Below are 21,128 nucleotides of genomic sequence, written 5' to 3'. Positions count from 1 at the left end.
CATAGCAACTTTAGCAAAGTCTCTAGATTATCGATGCTAGTTGTTAGTTTTAAATTAAACATGTGATAGTTTTGTAACTCTTTTTAAATATATAGTGCATTAATTTCACAACATTCTCAATTATCTCAATATATTAGTTATGACATTATCTCATCTTGAATTGCTTATGCCAGGTGTTATAATAATGCTTTTATAAATCCCAAAGTTAAGCTGTAGCACAATCTACTAATCAAAGTAAACAATACAGTGATGTCATGCCGAACAGTGCTTCACATACATTGGTATTTATACAGTACCGTCCAATAACATCCCGACTGTGGAAGAATCAACCAATCACTGCGTGTATCCCTGCGCCATATACTTATTTTAGTAACGGAAGTTTTTAGTGTCAAGAATTGATTTACACAAACGTAAACCTATCAGCAAGTCGTACGTCACATATTCCATTGAGCCACAGCCAATGAAAAATAAGAGAGGAGGGGCTTTGTGAGGTCCATGAGTAGAGTGGATTTGGGGGTCTAAGAAGAAAACAAGGGTAAATTCCTGAGGTTGTGGTAAGTCGAAACGGCTTTTAAAAGTTTATTTGTTTAGTATTATATCTGGCAAACTGGCATATCGGTGGCATATACGTAAAATATATACATCATTCAATAAGAAAAGTAGCTTGTTGACAGCTGAAGCTAACGTTAAATGTAGCCACAGCAGCAGAAGCGAAGCTGCGAATGGGGATCAGTGCTTCAGGTTTGGTCCTTTATTCATAAGAGTTGAGCTGAGCTGAGCCAAAAAACGGACTAAACCAGAAGCAGGGCTACAGTCACAGCTCCAGTTCTGCCGCTAGACTTGGTTCCGCGCGGGCGTAAGGCGGGTTCTGTGTGTGCTTCGTGTGTTCGTTCCTACATAAACACGAGCAGACATGTCGCCAAGAGTCGCTTCCACAACCCCGAACTCTGTGTCTGAACTAACGACGAGTACTACAAACTCATCGCCCTGACAAAACGAAGTGCTGCTAACAAATGTGTGCATTGTTTTTGTTCATTTAAGGCTTCTATGATTATCTACTAGTTGTTTCGGATGGACTCCTGCTGTTCTGATGGTGACCAGAGCTGTTTTCCTGTTGTTTGTGTTTAGCATCACTTTCTAACACGCATTTCTTTGGTGCTGTTGTTGTAAATTAATTTGGTAAAATAAAAATGTTTTATTAAAATAAAACCTGTTCGATTCAGTATGTTAAAAGTTATCAGATATCAGCCAAACTGAGTAATTAAGGACAATCTAACCAAATAACTCTTGCTAAGTTGTTAACCCTGTTATCAAACAGCTTTTGAGGACTTCTAAATTAATTTTCTTAGCTACCAGATACTTGCTCCGGCTGTCAGAGTGTGACAAAAGTTGAGCTCAATTATCAAGAGCGTGATTCAGAGCAGCTGGGGACTGTAAGGGCCATCATGTGCTCATATGCCATGACAACAGTAACATAACACTAATAGCTAAAAACAAGCTCTTCTACCCAAGGACCTCTGGCTGAAACCTTAATTTAGCATATGTTCTGCATATTGTCCTGGCCGTGTCATTTGTTGCTTTTAATTCTTAAGGAATTCTTAAGTTTGACGTGACTTTTAAGGCACTTATGATTTATATATATATATATATATATATATATATATATATATATATATATATAATATAGTTTTAAACTAAAGCCATTCAATGGAGTACATTGTTTATATTTGCCTCAGACGTGAACATATAGCTAGTAACAGAACTATGAATACTCGTTTATGGGTCCTGTGACTACAGTTCCACTCTGCTAGACGGGGAGAGGCACGGTTGTTAAGATAGAGTTACACTACAAATTCCCTGATGTAATTTCTACTTTGATTTATTTTACATCTTATTTTGAATCCTGCTGTGTTTTTATTACTGAAATAATGATGTCTGTTTTTATCGTACACTAAAAATTTTATAATTAAGCCTTTTTTTATAATTTGTACATTACATATTCAAATTCATCTTCTCTTTCTGGCTTCTCTTATTAGGATCCTAAAAAAAAAAAAGAGGAGAAAAATTGTAATGGTTGTGAAAAGATTATCTTTTTTTTTGAAGTGGGTAGTCCAACCTGAAACTTCTGAAGATGAGGGTGATATGTGGTGGGCTGTGGTAGTGGGCTGTGGTTTAGCACACAGTGTAGTAATGTGTCAGAAACCCACAGATGCAGGCTTTTTACGAGATGATTCAACACTTTTATCCTATTTTAATAGTTGTATGACCTCTTCAAGTTGTATGTTCCATTTATGGAGACAGTTTACTAGTCATGTCAAACTTTGTCAATGGCTAAAATGACAGCTTTGTATGCTCTGGTATAGATTTTACATATTGCATTTGACAGGGGTTATAAGGGCTCTGATGCCGTCATTGCCGTGTTTAATCCAGCATTGATTTCCAGCCTCACATTCAGTTCTGAGTGATGGCATGAACAATGCAGTATCACATTACAGACAAAGAATAGCTTCTAATTTAGAGAAGGGAAGTTGGTCTAGGTGGCCATAATAAAATGCACAGCAAGGTTGTTATACATCCCTTTTACACAGGGTATTGATTCTGGAAAATTGCCAATGTGCCTTCTGTGTGAATGCAAACACAACCCAGGATTAATCCCGGGAACGATCCCGGGTCGGGGATTTAGTAACATAGCCAGGATCCGTCCCAGAATGAGCACTGTGTGAACAATAGCCAGGACCAATGCCTTGAAGGGTGTTTCTTAGTGATGACGCACGTTATCATGTGACTCTTTTACCAGAAGGCAGATAAACGATCACGATGAAAAAATTGCTGTGTGAAAGAGGCACTAGTTAACCAAAATAAAAACTAAAACCATTAAAATTACTTGAAATAAAAATAAATGTTAAGTTCTTTGCATGCTGAATCAGAAATTTTTTTACGTAAAAAAATAAATAAGATCTTAGATTGTGTTAATCGCGTTTACACACTGCCTCCAAAACTTTCGACTGTCATTAAAAAAAAGAAAAAATGTATAAGGTTGATTTATTTCATTTTCGCATCCATAGCAAGCATTTTGATAGGAAAGGATGACTAATACGACTAAAAACAACGTTACCTCTTTAACTGCCGAACATTTGTCCCATATTGTCATTAAAATACATACTGACTTCAACTTGGACCACTAAATAAATAGACTGCTCTTGTTATGTCAGTAAGAGGGATAGATTATTTAGTTCATAGGTCATTTCAAGAGTGATAAAAAATATTTATTTTCATCTCCTGTGTGCATTATTATTTGTAAGATAAGGTCTTTATGGAGTGTGTATACATGGTTATAAGTATAACAGTTTATATTTCATTCATTTAGGGAAGTGAACAAGTGTCTCAGTCCTCAAGGGACTATTTGGTCAACCAGCTTAATCCTGCTTAAAAAGCAAAATGTTATTAATAGTGTAAAAAACATCAACTTTGAAGCACATGCTGATTGATGGACTCAACATTACTTACTACTTTGCAGCAACACTACATTCAGTGAAGGTAAAATAGTAAAAAAAAACTAATAAGAATTCACATAAATGGAACCAGAATTGGAGCTGAAAAATTTCTAACGAAACCCAACCCTACTTATTAAGATCCAAATACTGTAATATATGTTTTTTGACATTTCCAACCTTTTAAATTAAGTTGACAGTAAGTAATGAACAGTATTGAGCATTGAGTAGTTTAATATTGGGCATTTTTCCTTGCCCCTATTTTTTAAATAGTTGTTTAATGATTTTAATGGAACCGGAACTGGAAATTTCTAACGATTTCCAACCCTAAATATCTCAGACTTCGTGTGCAAAGACCTTCAACTGAAATTAAATGTAAAAATCGTATTTATTTATTTTTTATTAGAAATTTTATTTTCACTCCTTTCCAGGGCAATATTTTTCATTTTACTTTAGTTTAACTTTAAATACTAAATAACTAAAACGAAAGATAAAAAAAACTTTATAAAAAATTACTATAAATACAAATTAAATAAAAATAAATATCAGATATTAACAAAATTATAATGCCACCTATTTTGACAGGCCTGCAGAATGTTTCAGAGATTACCTGCAGACTTTTAGCACATTTTTGGAAAAGGTTGATTAAATAAATACAACAGAGAGTGACTGTGGACTTAACTGACAGTGAAGGTTCTTTTTTTTGTCTAGCTCTGATGCAACTGACTGTTTTAAAAGCACATTAAAGTGTGTGTGCCAGAGTGAAACTATTAGTTCTTTGAAAGTCTATAAGGAGACATCTCAGTGAGGTTTGGGGTGTTTAGCACAGCTTATCTTTGACCTCTGTCTGTTGCTAAGACACCGTGGTTGCCATGGCAATGAGGAAGAATTGTACAAGCCGTTGAAGTGCAGAAATTCTTTCCATGGTAGGATGCATTCAAAAGTGCTCATCCTTACAGCCTGGACAGAGACTTTAGAGCCAGCTTTAGTGTGATATAGGGGAAATATTTCTTCACCAAATGATGAGCTGTTGTTTAGATTTCTAGGTAGGCTACAGCTTGTTGTATTTTTTAAAGGTGTTGTATGTTCAGAAAGTGTATTTAATTGGTTTCAACTTCTCAACTATAGTTGTTCATTCTCTGTGACTGACATGAAGAAACACAGTAAGGATGAGCCCATGTAAAATGCTCTTCTACAGCCTTTAGTCTGATCACACTTTATTCTTGCAGCGGTTGGCTTGTTGATCTATGAGCTGCACCCTCTTGTAGAATGAAGCTGTTAAACACTCCAGCTGGTCACTGAGATGGTCACAGCTGTCACGAGTGTGTCTGCACAGAGGTGGCGTGGCATTCAGTGTCTGCTCTTCAGCTTTGTTTCCATATCTGTGAGAGAGAACTGTGTATGGTGGCTGATGATGAGGGGGTCAATATCACTGTAGGGTGCCTTTTGGTGTCCTGTACATTTTTTTGTCACTTCAGTAGGGCTGGCTTGATAGAACTTTTTCAGAACCAATACCAAAAAATCTAAGTATCTGTCAATACCGATATCAATCTGATACCAGAGCAGTTGTTTTCAATCAATGTTGAATTTATATACCCGAATGCAAAAGAACGGTGTTTCACAAAACCATAGGGTCTGGCAGTGGTGGCGGACAATTTAGAATGTTAAAATGATCTTAAAACAGTAATAGATAGAAAATAATTATATATAAAATACAGTGCAATCAGAGATTTACGATATTTAAGATTAAGATATTTTACAGATATAGGAATGCACAAATAGGTGTTGTGGTACTGTCATGAACACGGGTTGAATATTGAAAGTGAAGAGAAGAAATTGTTGAATAAAGTCATCTTTTTTTTTTCTTTGCACACAAATTGTATTCTCATACCTTCATAAAATTAAAGCTAAACTACTGAAGTCACATGGACTGTTTTATTTTTAATGATGTCCTTACTACTTTTCTGGGCCTTGGACTTTTCAGTTGCATTGCTGTCTGTGCAGGGTCAGAAAGTCTCGGATTTCATCCAAAATATTTTAATTTGTGTTCCAAAGATGATTGAAGGTCTTATGGGTTTGGAATGACATGAGAGTGAACAATTAATGACTCAAATGAATTGTAATTTCTGGGTGAACTATCCCTTTAAGTGAGCATAAGATGATGCCCAAAGTATCCTATCCATGAAAAGAGAGGAAATTAGCAAAAACAATTAAATACTCATAAAACTGTAATATCATCTGATATATTGTGCATCTTTAAGAAAAAGTTTGGGTGTGTTATATGGAAGGGTTTGTGCCATAGAAAAATAGCAAATAGGCATTAATTGCATTACAGCCATGAACATGACTCGATGCTTACTTTCTGGCTGTTTGCAGTGGAAGGATATTTCTCATTTTGAGTGGACAGAAATCTGTGTAATGCATGATGACTCATCAATATTTTTGTTCCAACTATAAATATTAAATCCTTATAGCAACTATATAAGTGAATTTTGTTAGCAGTATACTTTTAACGAATACAGTACATTTTAAAAGTGGGGGTCATTAAGATTTTAAGGTTTAATTAAATATGTGACAGGAAAGATATTGTCATTATCTAACTTTCTATTTATAAAAGAATACTAATAAAACTGCTTTTAACTGTGATAAGAAATGTTTTTGGACAACAAATCATGACGAAAGATCATGTGACACTGAAGACTGGTGTAATGGATGATGAACATTCAGCTTTGCCATCACTGGAATAAGTTGCATTTGAAATAAAATGTTTTTTTTTAAATGTATTAATTTTTCACAAAATTATTGTTATTACAGCATTTTTGGTCAAATAAATGCAGCCATGTTGAGTATAAAGGTTAATTCACACTGCACCATAAGACACCAACGGAGACAGTCAACCTGATTACAGTATGTCACTTATCAGACATTTCAAGACCAATTCAACATGTTTAAACATGGTCAAAGATGGCTCGAGTGTGTTAACCCACAGAAAATAAGTCTATTAAATTAGATCTCACCCCTATCGTGATTATTGCCAAAACTCATGATGTTCTCATCTTTCTGCTGATGTTTAAAGGTGTTCTGGGGTTTTGTGCCTGGGCATGGACCACCCTGTGCATAGAGGAGACACCATGTCCATGGGACTACACGACAGGTACTGTGCAATGTATGTCATTTTATTCTTCTACACACACATACTCATACTTCATGTTATCTATTCATTGTCCCCGTACAGAGACACATGTGTTCTCAATACCCTCTCTTTTGTCTGGACTCCTTCCTCTTGGTTTGCTTTGTTAATCAGTTTCTGTCATGAACACATTACACACACATGATTTGAAGTTTCTCCACTGGCCTCATGTGAGCTGTCATCAGGAAGGAAATCACTAAAACTGTGACATTTGTCCTGCTGTGTGTGTGTGTATTATGCAGTCATCTCAGGTGGTTTAAACAAAAATGTTGTTTTTTCTTTTAGATTCTACAATATATAGACTGGGTTCTCTGTTGGCAATGTGATGTAACGCTACTAAACATGCTACCCTATTTATCAATTATATATTACTACTATACTTATTGTAATTATATTAATAGTACAATTTTTATTCTGAGACAGAAACGGGGGGTGTTTCTGTCTCAAGGCGGGAAACTAGGGATGTGAATGATAAATCGACGTTCGATAAGAGATGTAATCTATTAAAGCTATTGATGGTCGTTTAAAGTTTAATCCAAACTTTAAAAGTGCATTAAAATAGAAACGATACATATTCCTTCAACATGGAAAGCAATAGAAATTTAGTAACTAAGTCATGTGTAATTACAATTTTCCAAGATAATTGTTTCATACCACGCACAATATGAACGGTGCAACTCCAAATGCATGGTCGCGATGTAACATTTTCACGATTTTGTTTAAAATACAACAACGAGCACCATGAAAAACTTTAAAAATCAAATTCAGCAGACTCCGTGGCAGAAAATGAAACTGCCAACAAAGTAAAATGATCCCAAACTACGGCGTGGTCTCTTCATTTTATTAAATGACCATAATCACATCTATTCATTTAACAGTCCTGTTACTAGCCTTTTATTGAGACTAAAAATCCCTTTCATTCGGGTGAGGAAACTAGCGTTTTGAGTAGCATTTGCACTTCCTGTCGTGCCGGTGACTATATGCCACTGCAATAGTGTGATGGTGACATTGATTCTTACACGTTAAAATGCGTAAGTAACAGAATACTTATGAACTGAGGAATCAAAATTCCTTTGATCTTTTGATATATAAGAGGTCTTTGTGCTAGAAAAACATTTAGTAAGTTTAGCACTCAAAACTTTCTCGTTAGTCGTAAAACAGCTTATATTGAAGCCAGTCTGCCAAAACAACAGGTTGTGGAATGAATGTGCCACTTTATGACGTAATGGTGTCTTTATTTGTTGAACTTTATTTTTTCACTTCATTGTACAACGGAATTGCTCACAAACAAGGCACAATTTGATGCAGGATTTTCAGAAAGATTGAAACGAAATGACAATGCTGTGTCGACTATATTGGATCAGATGTTGCACCACACAAGTGTGAGTAACTATTTTTATCATGTTATCACTATTGCTATCAGAACGCCATATGCCTTAGCAAATGCACTCTCTTGTTTTTAGATGTATCATTGAAGTTGTTGTTTTTTTGTTATTAATGTTATTGTGACAAACATATCAAATGGTTTTGTCACAGACTAGTGCTGTGACTAGTGAGGCTGAGAGAGGGCATATGTGCTCAAACTGCTGCTTTCAGTGCACACTTTTCTATGACATGAAGACTGTACTGTGTCTTTGCTGTTTAATCCATTGTTATACTCATTTGCAATCTACTTTTCTCTGTGGCTAACAGTTATACAGATCATTTCCATAAATGCTCTTGAAAATGGACATCTCAGAGCACAAGATAAACCCTGGTACAAATATGTATTGAAATGTGGGTGTGGTGGATCTTTTTTTCTCCACCCCAAACCTACACTTTTTACACTCTTTTACTAACTGCATGCTGTCATACTATCCCGCTGACTAGTTCTTGCTCACACAGATGATATAAGCGTGTGTCATGACCGGCATATGACTGAGATTTGTGTTCTCTGCACTCTACAGTCATGCCTGATTGTTTGCTGTCTGTGATGTGTAAATCACAACAGAATTACAGCTTGAGCTCAGAGTGCTATAAACACTAAACACTCAATTAAACAGTACAGCTCCTGAAGTGAGAGCAGCATGTTGGCTGATGGATTCTTCTATATTGTTTAACAGAAAAACAAAGGCAACTGTGAATTCCATCGATCTGAGCCGACCTGCTGCCTGCTGAAATGTTACACGCACTACTCTCATTTTGTGTCTTCACATGCCAAGTTGGCACTTAAGGGCTGAGCTTGTGGGCATGTGGATTTGTGATGACTCATGCTTGAGATCATCAGACCAAGACTCAGTCATCTGGTGTGTAGGACAGTATTGACAGGGCTATTTCTGTGTTTTGTTGGAGGAATGATGTACAAGACCTGCAGCCAAGTAACAGTCTCTCTAATGGCTCTTTTAAGGTATATATAGTGGCCCCAAAAGTATTTGGTCACTTAAACCACATTTCAGTACACATGTCTTTGCATTATATAACAAAATAGAAAAGTGTTAATTTTGAAGAAAAGCACACCACTGTTCAAAGGGGAGCAGTTTATATATGCATTCTATCAATCAAATGTGGCAGTGAATATATTTACGTTGTTAGAAATAAAATTCAATTTCAAATTAGTGCTGGTAATTTCAAATAGTTTATTCATCAAAGAATCCTTGAAAAAATCTATCACCATTTTAAAGCTGCGGTAGGTAACTTTTGACGCTCTAGCAGTTAATAAATAGAACTGCTTGCGTCTTGCGGAAGAAGATCGTAGCCGGAACTACTTCTCTCTGTTTATGCTTCAGTTTATGTTTATGAAGAATCACAAAGGTACTGAGTTACCTCGCTGCGGTACCCCCGAAGCAATCTAAAATAGTCTGAATATAAACACTTATTATAGGTGCACCCTAGTGATTCAGGACAAGCTAAAAACACTGTTTGGAAAATGGATTCATGGTGTAAAAAATATATATTTACAAAAGTTACCTACTGCAGCTTTAAGCAGAACAACTGTTTTCAATACTGATTATAATAAGAAATGTATCGAGCACCAAATCAGCATATCAGAATGAGTTCTGAAGAATCATGTGACACTGAAAACTGGAGTAATGGCTGCTAAAAAAATAAATCAACTTTGCCATCACAGGAAAACATTTTATTTTAGCTGAAAATAGAAACCAATTAGATAATGTACTATAAATTTTAGGGATGTCAACGATTAATCGATAATCTATTAATTGTCGATAAGAAATGCAATCGATTTAAAGCTAATGATGGTCGGTTAACTGATTTAATGTTGGGCTGTGTGTGGCTCATGCGCAAAACACATGTGAGCAGCTGTGAGGGACAGTGACCATATATAAATGCTTCATCATTCAATTATAATGTCCAAATTAGGCTTTTAATGTGATTTAAACTTTAAAAGTACATTAAAATAGAAAGAACACAAAGTTATTCAACATGGAATGCAATAGAAATGTAGTAACTAAGTCATTTTACCAGAAAATTATTTCATACTTTGTGTGCTTTGCAGGGCTGCAAGGCTGCGATACACAGGACAGATAGTCTATTCCAGGGATGCCCAACCCTGCTCCTGGCGATCAACTGTCCTGCAAAGTTTAGCTCCAATCCTAATCAAACACACCTGAAGCAACTAATTAAGGTCTTCAGACTCACTTAAAAATTAAAAGCAGGTGTGTTTGATTAGGGTTAGAGCCAAACTTTACAGGACAGTTGATCGCCAGGAGCAGGGTTGGGCACCCCTGGTCTATTCATTCCTGCAACTTGTTAATTCATTCTTAAGACTTATTCATTTGTGGTACTGTTCATGTTTCATAAATTTTGTTCCTTTAAGCCATGATTTAACTCCATTGAGGGAACAAATTAATAAATCTTAATTCTTAATTCATGAAAGAATTGATGTAAAAATGGGTTGCTTTAAGGAAAATTCATAGCCTATGTAAGAATTAGGCCTAAAATTAAAATAAATGTAATAATAAAAAAAAAAGCGAAATATATCTGACTTAAATAATTAGGATAATGGATTTAAAACAGAAGTGTGGCGACACTCCATAAACAAGTTCACGGAAAAGAAAAAGATGACAACATGCATGTTTGCACAAATAAAAGTAAACACTTTTGCACACACATTCTAGAAATTCAAACTTGGATCGCAGTCTGTTAATTATCAAAATAAAATGGTCAACCAAACATATAAAAGCTTTCACTGGTCAGTTTAAATAGTTAGTATACTGATCCACTCTGCTGTTATGCCAAGGACATTTTCATGATGTTCATCATGTGAAGAGGATGTTTTCTGTCTATTTGCGAATGCGAAGTACAAGCCTAGTAGTTTACATCATAAATAATAGTTTATCATTCAAGTATATTGCGAATATGGAAACATTTGGATTTGTGTCAAATGAGACGTGAGCAATAACCTCCAAATCTAGCCAAACCCACCCTGGCTCCATCCTCATATGCAAGCACGCACACGATCTAATGCACTTTAAATGCAAAAATAAAAACAAATAGGCCTAACGGAACGCAAATCTGATATTTTCCAGAACAGGATCCAGCAGGATCAAATTAAGTACTGGTCATAATACTCAGATAAAAAAATGTCATGTGAGCAACAGTTTGTTTTGCAGCAGCACCGATGGAAACATTGCAATTGCAAATAGACACATTAAGGTTAATGATTCATTGATCGTTAATTCAAACGACGATTGACCATGGAAATGATCGAAAATTGACATCCCTAATTAATATTGTTACTTTTAATAAGATTTATTACTATTGAGTATTACTATTTTTGCTGTATTTTTTATTTTTATTTTATGTAGACTTGGTAAATATAAGAAACATTTAAAAAAGCATAACAGCCCTAGTATTTTAGTTGTAACTTAAGTATCCAAGTACGTTTTGTGCTTGTGTGATTATCATATAGTGGTAGAAAGGACGTAGTGTGTGATAATGTGCTTATGTGTTCTGTACTACACTGTTAATTTCTGTCACTCTTGTAAATCTCTCTCTAACACACTAGTGTGGCTGTGATCTTGCCTTTAAGCTGTTTAGGACCCTCGACCATCTGTTAGTACTTGTTGAGGTTGCCATAGCAACAGCTTCCTGTAGGAAAGTCTGAGCTGTTGAAGCTGATTTTAATTAACTTGATGGCTGTGCTCAGTATTTGATTGTTGCTAGATTTACCCATTTTTCCCTTACACTATTTAAATTGACAGATCCTTTTTACCATATATGGTTTTATGAAAAACCTCTAAAAGGGTCATCGGATGCCCATTCTCCACAGGTTGATATGTTTCTTTAGGGTCTAAAGCCCCGGGACACACCAAGCCGACAATTGTTTGTTCGCCATCGCTGGGCCGACGGCGAGCGACAGTCGGGCTAGTTTGTTTGGTGTGTTCCACTCGTTGGGCAGTTTGCCCAATTCAACATGTTGAATCTGCATCGTGGCCGTCGGCGAGAGCAAGAGCTCTGATTGGATGTTCACTTTAGCGAATGAGTCAGTGCCGAGAATTAAAGCAAAAGCATGTGAATGAAGGCCGTACAGACAGAAGGCTGTTTAAATGTTATGTGATCTTTCCCAATCATTCTAATAAGTGATTGTTTTTATAACAAAATGAGCTGCTTAAAATGATAAAAGTTATCAACATTACTGATATTCAAAATGAAAAGCAAGCGCTGTTTGTTTACATTTCGTGTATCTGCGTTTTTCTCGTATATCTTTGTTTCGGATTCTCCTTTTTAATGACTAATATATACTATTAATAGCTGCTTATATGAACAGCTCGTTCCTCTCACACATGCGCAGGATGCACGTGTTAGTTTGCCGTCGGCTTTAGTCTGTGCGGTGTGTTCCAGCGCAGATTTTCACTGCCGACACCAGTGACTGTCGGCTTTAGTTGCCGTTAGTTCTTTTACGTCGGCTTGGTATGTCCGGGCCTTTAATGAAAAGTCAGTAACATGTTTGGTTAAAATTTCTGTTCATTATTACATCCAACAACACTTCTCATCCACTCACTTATTTCCCCCATTCCACATTATTTCCTGCCACTTTTATCTATACTTGTCCCTTCCTGCCTTCTCAGCCATTTTTTTTCTGCCCTTCCTTAGGTGTTTAATCAAGTGAGTCTCTTTGCAGTGTTGAGCATTGTACCAAATCACAGACATATTTGTTGGATGCATGAAGGCAATAGCCAATTCAAAGTCCGCTCTATCTGCCAGTTTGTGTGTGTGTGTGTGTGTGAGAGAGAGCTACTACTCCTAAAATGCTTTGAAAATGACAAATGCGGATTACTTGTGGATTTTCTTTAAGCTTTGCCAAAAATACTTTGCTAGATCATACAGCTACCAAAAGCTCTCAGATCAAAACATTCATGACGTGCTGATCATTTGGAAGCTTTTATTCCATCTCCTCTCCCTTCATCCCTTTTTAAAAAGCTTGTTTCAGATGTAAGCCTTGTTGTATGAAGTTTTGCATAATTTCTGCATAATAATTAGGGATGCACGATATTGGATTTTGGCCGATATTCGATATGCCGATATTTTCAAAATAATTTTGGCCGATGCCGATATCGATATATATACAAATATATACTGATATATTTAAACTTTAATTTTACTGAAGAGAAATCCATGTATCTCTTCTGTACTGATTCTACCATAAATTTATTATTTTACAAATGTAGACAGACATTCACATCTGAAAAACAGGTCAATTATTTCACTTGGAGAATATCGGTTTGGCTCATCGGCAGAAATATTCATATCGGCCGATACCGATAATGGTCATTTTAAGCTTTTATCGGCCGATACCGATATTGTGCCGATATTATCGTGCATCCCTAATAATAATGACAATGCATGCCGGCAGCCATGTCATCCTGTAGCCCGAGACTGTTCACCAACTGAAGCTAAGCAGGACTGAGCCTGGCCAGTACCTGGATGGGAGACCTCCTGAGAAAACTAGGTTGCTGCTGGAAGAGGTGCTAGTGAGGCCAGCAGGGGGTGTTCACCCTGAGGTCTGTGTGGGTCCCAGTGCCCCTGTGTAGTGATGGGGACACTATACTGTCAACAAGCACCGTCCTTCAGATGAGACGTTAAACGAGGTCCTGACTCTCTGTGGTCATTAAAAAATCCCAGGATGTCTTTCGAAAAGAGTAGGGGTGTGACCTCAACATCCTGGCCAAATTCACGCATTGGCCTCTGACCATCATGGCCTCCTAACAATCCCCATATCCGCTGATTGGTTTCATCACTCTGTCTCCTCTCCACCTTTCCACCAAGCTGGTGTGTGGTGGGCATTCTGGCACACTATGGCTGCCGTCCACATTGGTGGTGGATGAGGAGCTACCCCCTGACAATGTAAAATGCTTTGAGTGCTTAGAAAAGCGCTATATTAAGGAATTATTATATGTAGAAAGTCTGTAAGGCTGAACAAAATGGCTTGTCAGACATATTTTAAAGATTCATATATTCAGCCTCTTGTTCTCTGCTTGAGCCCACACAGTTATTAAAACTCACTCTTTGAGTGTGAAGCACAGATCTGTTCACAGTGACCAGTGTGATTTGTGATTTAACATTTAAAAGCATTTTCATGGCAATTACCTTTGCTGTGCCATTAATATTTCTGTTTTATGGTAATGGAAGCCCTGCTCTTTTTCCTGGAAAATGTTTTTATAATAATAATTAGGCCTATATATTTTAATATATTATGATAATATAGTGTCCTTCTTCAGATAGTATCGAAGTAAACATGCAGCCTTTTTCATAGATCATGAACTGATTCTGTGAAAGTAGAGCAAAGGTTGGTTTGACTTTCCAAGTTCAAGTTGATTGGTATGAATCATTTGAATTATTCATCTTCATTCATGAGTATGTGACACATTACACAGCTGCTCGCTGTATTGACTGAGGTACTAGCAAAAATGGGTTGTAATGTTTTGCTTCAGGCTGTGCAGGTGAACTGTGAGAGCTGTGGAACAGGAACCGCTTTAGACGACATGCATTAGTGCCACGTTTACCACTATACAATGCTGTCAACATGATTGCAAAGACAGCAAGGTTTATAATAGCATCACTCTCGGTCTCTTAAATACACACACCCTTCTGTCCTCACCCACTTCATTTAGTGCTAAATGCATGGTGAGGGTGAGCTGTGGCTATTCATAGAAATGTATTAATAGAGTGATTAAGGGGGTAAGGAGGGCAGCGAGTGTGTAGGAAGTAATAGGATGAAGAACATTTGCTCTTTCACGTGAGAAAAGGATGAGTAAAGCAGGAGAGAAAGCAGAAATGAAGGTAGTGTGAGATGTGTGACTATAACAGTATGTCAAAGCTGATGGTTCAGGTCATCAAGGACCATATGTGTACAGTGAAGGTTAATACTGGGGTGTGTGTGTATGTTTTACTACTCTGTGAACCTCTTTTTCTTCAACTGCACATCCGTTTCACACTCTCATACACAGGGCTGCTTATATGGATATTTCACCCAAAAATTAGATTTTGTTGTCTAATTACTAACCCTCAGGCCATCCAAGATTTGACTTGTTTTTTTCTCTCTTTTCTTTTTCTTTTTTCTTCAGTAAAACAGTTAAGATTTTTAACAGATTTTTTTTGTTAGCGGATTTCCCCATTTGCTTGAGGCTATAGACTGCAGTTAATAATGTAAAAAAAGCACAGTTTCTTGCAGATGCCAATTGTTTCGCTTCATAAAGCCTAGGGCTGGGCGGTATATGGAGTTTGTATGATATATCAATATTTTACAGTAGTTACTGACAGAGACACTAGACTACTCGCACTGTTTAATGTGTTTGAGATGTGCTGTCTTCCTGAATGCATAACTTACATTTCCCAGGTATATTCTCCATCTGTAAATGTTAGAAAGCCATGGAAATATTTCCATTTCTCTGGTAGAAGTGCATGAGCCTTCTGCTTTGTGGATTCTCTGCTAAACTTCACAGACCTCGCAGTGATCTAGCACTGCCACGCGCATGCGCGCCAAACAGAGCTCAATTAAATAGGAGCACAGTAATTCTGACTAAAATTTACTTTTCGCTGAAATATTTATAGTTGGACAATAAATTTGAAATGTAGAATTTTAAACCTACAAGTAATTAAATTTTTATGATGGCACTGACTGTAAAGTGACTGCAATAGGATAATCAAAATAGCTTAACACAATTCTGTGCTTTTGTTCTCATTTATTTTCACTTTTAGTTTAGTGAGTTTAAAGGGGTCATGATGCGATTTTAAATTTTTTCCTTTCTCTTTGGAGTGTTACAAGCTCTTGGCGCATAAAGAAGATATTGTGAAGTTGCAAAGACTGAAGTGTAGTCTCAAATCCAAAGAGATATTCTTTATAATATTTAAGTCAACCACATCCCCCTAAAATGGCTCGTTCTAACACACCCCCACATCGTTATGTCACTATGTGGGAAGATTTGCATAACGCTGCCCAGATGTTCATGCCAAGAAAGAAGGCATAACTTTTATTCTCGTTGTAGTATTGTTGTTGCCTCCGCTGCCGCCATGTCGTATAGACGCTGTGTGTTTGGTTGTGAAAGCGAAGCTACTTTGTTTGGCCTTCCAAAAGAGGACTATATCCACTTCGTCATGCCTAGAGCGGATCCGTGCTGGTCGCTGAGGAAATTCATCAACTTCGCTCCTTCATAAAACCCAATATGTTAAGGGGCATAACATTTCAGTCACACACTTGAAGTATGCAGCCAATCACAACGCCCTGAATAGCTGGCCAAACAGAGCACACCTCACTTTTCAGACCGATGAGCCTTGTAAAAATATGTGAGGTTTGAATATTTGCCTATAAAACCTCCTATATATCATCAAGAGGAGCATTAATTTTGTTTTGCCTGAATGTTTTTTGTTTGTTTGTTTTTTTCATTGTGAGTAAGCCACTGACTTGTAGTTTTTGAATCACCAAGGACCACAGTTTAAGCTAAAAATACTATTCTGCTTTGATGGCTTGAGGGTGTAAATTACCAGCAAATTTGATGTTTGGGTGAACCATCCATTTAAGCACATGGCAGAGAAATAGGCCTGTAGCATGCTTTACTACTGGAGTGAATCACATTGTCTTGCTTGTTTCTTGCTGTTGGCTGGTATAGTCTCAAAAAGGGTTTGTTCATTTTTTTTTACATATATTTGTGTGTGTGTTGTGAATATTTTAACACATTTTGCAGTATATGAGCCATCATTCTTTTCACAAGCTAGTTTCCTCGCACTTCACCGTTTCATCATCAATGGAAATCTTCCATGTGTAGAGGTAAGACATTTTTTATATTTGGCATTATAAGCTTTTAAAATAGGGTATCTTTTGTAATCATTTGTAGATGATCAAGGGACATTTTACACGCATACGAATGGCACGGTGAGCAGGATTTCAGTGGTGGGAACCTACTTTAGAAAGCTTTATGGTTTATGTTGTTAGATTTATTGTGAGTTGCTATTGCTTGTAATTAATCATTGACATGTAGCATTTCACATGAGGAAATGCATGCCATTCACTGCATCGCTGAACAGATCTCACTGTGCCATGTATTGTGTAAAATGCCCCAGACATTAACATCATCTCTGAGGCTTTCTAGCTAACATTTGCTTGCTATACTTTTTATGTGTATAAATAATATGTGCTTTTATTTGCACTCTTGCAGCTTTGAATGGAAGATGCCCCTGAAATGCTTGTGACGTTTATTGATGTGACCGACAGATAATCACAAATTTCATTACACCAAACCTCCCCTTCACCTGCATGCTGATAGAAAATACATAAATAAAAATTAATAATGTGTAATGGCGAATATAATTTTTTACAATTCAAAATATGTACTTGATATTAACTCTTCAGGAGATTTCACTCAAGCAACATTAATTAAATTATCACTTTTTTTTATTGTTTACTATTTTGCATTTTGAGTTATGTAAATGTTGCAGGTTTAATAAATTCTGTATAGACTAGTTGTTTGTTGTGTTTTTACTGCATACAAATTTGTTTCCATTTGTTCAAATGGATAAAAAAAATAACACTTACTTGACACAAATTGTGTAACTATAACACATTGGTGTGGAAAAATGGTAACACTTTGTGTGTTAGCAGGATTAACACATTGGTTGAGTTAAAATTGACATGTTGTCCTTATCTAGACTCAGTGGTGTGTTAAGAAACAACACCGGTTGCGTTGTTTTCAACACATCCTTTTTAAGAGTAATGCAATTAGCTAGGATTTAAAAATATATTTTATGTTTCACAGTAAAAAGAAGGCCATGCAGTTTTGGAACTGCATGAGGGTAAGTAATTAACAATTTTTTTCTTTGATAAATCTTTCCTCATTTAAACGATGCTTATAATGAGACTAGAGGTCTCTAGATCTTTAACTCTAGTAGCCCCATCCATAGAAAAAAAAAAGTAAGTGTTGACCAATTTATGAGCAAAAGTTCATCCTTTTACCGAATTGGGCTTTATAAATAAAATAATATAAAATTAATCTGAATCAAGCTGAGCACTTGATAATCAGAATTAAATTTGTGGATGTTTATAAATACCCAGCCTTAGAATTTAAATTTTGTAAACCATTCAGTTTTTGGGTGTTCACTGACTAACTTGCATACCTGCAAACTCCAGACCGATGGAAAAAAAGGTGACCGGAATCACATGACTGGAATTTAAAGTAAAAGTGAGTGAGTTTACATAATTTGCGCAAATTGTGTAACTGGCCTATATCAATGTCAGAAAGGCAAATTTTGCTGAGATGATGGCTTCACAGGTATGATTTCGTTCTCCTCTGACCATCATCTTGTTTTAGGCAATTCAACTAAAGATGTTCACTGAATTTGTCTGTGCATCTTTTGTTTTCTTAGATGTACCTGAGCTTCATGCTTGACTAAAATTAAATTTGACAATGTCTTGGATCACGTCTTCTTCGCTGAGCTCACAAGAACCTGCTTTTAAAGTGGCCACGGCCAGACCCTTGCACTCTCATCTACAATGCACATTCAGTCCGTGGGTTCAGTAAAGCCCTCTCTTCCCTGTCCCACCTGTCTACTCCAAACACTCATCTCAGCAAGATTAGAAACATGAAAAATTGCAGTGTCATGTCTTGAAATGCAATTTAGCTTTCTTTCATGTCAGCTTCATTTGGATGCGAGTGGCTTTTGATAAGGTCACAACCCAGATTCCAGATTTTCATCAGAATTTGAATCAGAAAAGCAGAAAGACAAGCAATGAGTGATGCATCTGTTCTGTGCTGCAGGCTTATATGGAAGCATATGTGTAGCAAAATTTAGAATTTTAATTTTGCATCAAATGTTGCACAGATGTATGGGAAAATCTCAATTTAAATACAGAAATGCATTGCCATTTTACATATTGCATTGCCATTTTGCATTTGATCATTGTGGTATGATTACTCCGGTTGAACGCATCTCATCTGTTGTCTGGTACACACATGTAAACAAAAGATTGCCTTAGTGTTGTTAACTGACTTGTGCTATTGAGACACAAGTAGAATTTACTTGCAGATTGCCTCTGATCTCTCTAATTCTAAGCTCAGTGTATATTTTGATGGATAAAAAATTCAAAATTATTTGAAAATATTTTCAACAATTTACTGTCACTTTAGATTAATTTAATGCATTCTTGCTGAATAAAAGGAATAACTTCCATATTTTTAACTATTATAACATTTGGTTGTTTGTAGATAGCGTCTTATTTAAATGCAAAATGAATTTACATTGGACCCAATGTGAGGTGCACTTGGTCACATTTTTAAACACTGTAGCACATCTAGAAAGTGATTGAATAAGTTAAAGGACATCAACTATGACTTTTTGTCAGCACTTTAAATGAAGATGGACATAATCGCAGAAACGAATGTGGTAGCTCTTTCTTTCCCTCTGTCTCCTCTTTGACATGTGCTGTCACGGCAGTGGGTGAAGAGCCCCACGGTGGAGTTTGTGCCCTGCTTGCGCCGCCTAGCTGGAGAGATGTTTTGAAAAGACCTGTCTCTCATAATGGACATCAGAGGTGAATTCTTCACCATTATACAACACTGAGGAACAGAAGTGATGTTCTTGAATGTTCAATAGAATCATACTTGGGTTTTATATTTCTTGTGCCTGCAGTCGTGTGTTGTATTTTATGCCAGGTCATTAAACTCTTATCTGAGCTCTGAGACTCTCCCTCACTTACTAGTGCTATGCAGTTGGCTATGGCAAGCCAGTTTAACAGTTTTTTTTAACTTATTCTTTTCTTATTTATATTAACTAAGTTATTTTCAATTTTCACTTGTTATTATAAATCTGATAATAGTAATTATTCTGATAGTGACTATAAATTATTCACTTGTAAATATTATTACTAGATATTTGTAAATATTGATAACACACTAGATCTTATTAGTTTGTTAACACTTATTGTCCTAATATTGACTTAAATAAAAGTGACTAGGGACTTGGGGCTGGTACTCGGTGTGTTTCCACTACAGGAACCAGGAACTAAATAAAGTTCCGGATAAAAAAAAATACCACTCATAAAGTCCCCGCTGGCATAGTAGTACTTTTTTAAAGTTCCAAAACTTTTGGGGGCGGGACTTGGGCGCTAAACATGCTGATTGGTTGAGTTCACGCAGCATTGTGATTTCAACCACCTTTTATTCATATAATTTTCAAAATATTACTGTTATTGTGTCATGAAATGTAATTAAAAAAATTATTTCAGGCGAGAATGTAGTTCATTAAAACTCATCTGCGTTTATTTATAAATACAGTGCCTATTTAAAAATGTAAAAATGTTTTGCCGATCTCGGAGACTGTGAGCTCCATGCGATCAGCGGGAGCTCAATCCTCATGTAACCGCTTAGAGCAGCCTCACATCGGCTAGTCCTTCTGATATGTGCCGCTGGCTCTGATATCTCTTTAGTGGTTAAACATAAAATATAATTCGTTTTGGGTAAATCTAACAGGTAATCTTTGACCTGTATTCAATTTATCTATATGTTAGAATGAAAATAAAAGAAGCAATTGATATAATATTTTGTTTCATTGTAATGGCTGTATATATAAACACATTTTCCTGAACTAAGTACATTTCTGCTGCTATTATTATGTTTGAATGAAAAAGAAAGGAGGCAGGTATTTGATATCCTATTTTGTTTTATTGTAAATGTACAGAGAGGAAAATTGCAGTAGCCAAGGCGAGCTGACTGATGTTATCAAGCAACAGGTCTCGGGGCAAAATAGTTCCTGGGGAAAAAAGTTCCTGGTACAATTGTTCCGGGTAATTTCGGTGGAAACGCGGCATTAGTTAGCAGTAACAATTCCAATAGTTTTTCCATAGATACTAGTATCTCTACATGATAGATGTTTATATGTCCTAGTTTATATTTTACTATAATTCGTTTTTAGACATTATCATATCTAATGTCTAGTCAAAATGGCTATTTCATGGTTTA

At 36.3% G+C, this 21,128-nt stretch overlaps 1 protein-coding gene across 4 annotated transcripts in view; it reads left to right on the top strand.

Annotated features, from left to right (window-relative positions):
• Positions 1-448: 448 nt before the first annotated feature.
• Positions 449-21,128, top strand: part of LOC127957943 (kelch-like protein 13) — a 48,140-nt gene continuing 27,460 nt past the window's right edge. Inside the window, exons 1-2 of one of the 4 annotated variants that reach the window (XM_052556669.1) lie at positions 449-554; positions 6,568-6,645. In XM_052556669.1, coding sequence (XP_052412629.1) covers positions 6,593-6,645 — 53 coding nt within the window. In that variant the 5' untranslated portion in view covers positions 449-554; positions 6,568-6,592. Of the gene's footprint in view, positions 555-6,567; positions 6,658-21,128 lie in introns of all 4 variants that reach the window. The other 3 variants (XM_052556668.1, XM_052556672.1, XM_052556671.1) reach the window with 3 other exon arrangements.

The sequence above is a fragment of the Carassius gibelio genome, chromosome B5 (genome assembly GCF_023724105.1).
Source record: "Carassius gibelio isolate Cgi1373 ecotype wild population from Czech Republic chromosome B5, carGib1.2-hapl.c, whole genome shotgun sequence".
Classification (NCBI taxonomy): Eukaryota; Metazoa; Chordata; class Actinopteri; order Cypriniformes; family Cyprinidae; genus Carassius; species Carassius gibelio.
Note: the sequence above shows the minus strand (reverse complement) of the source record. Positions and strands in the feature narration are given on the sequence as shown.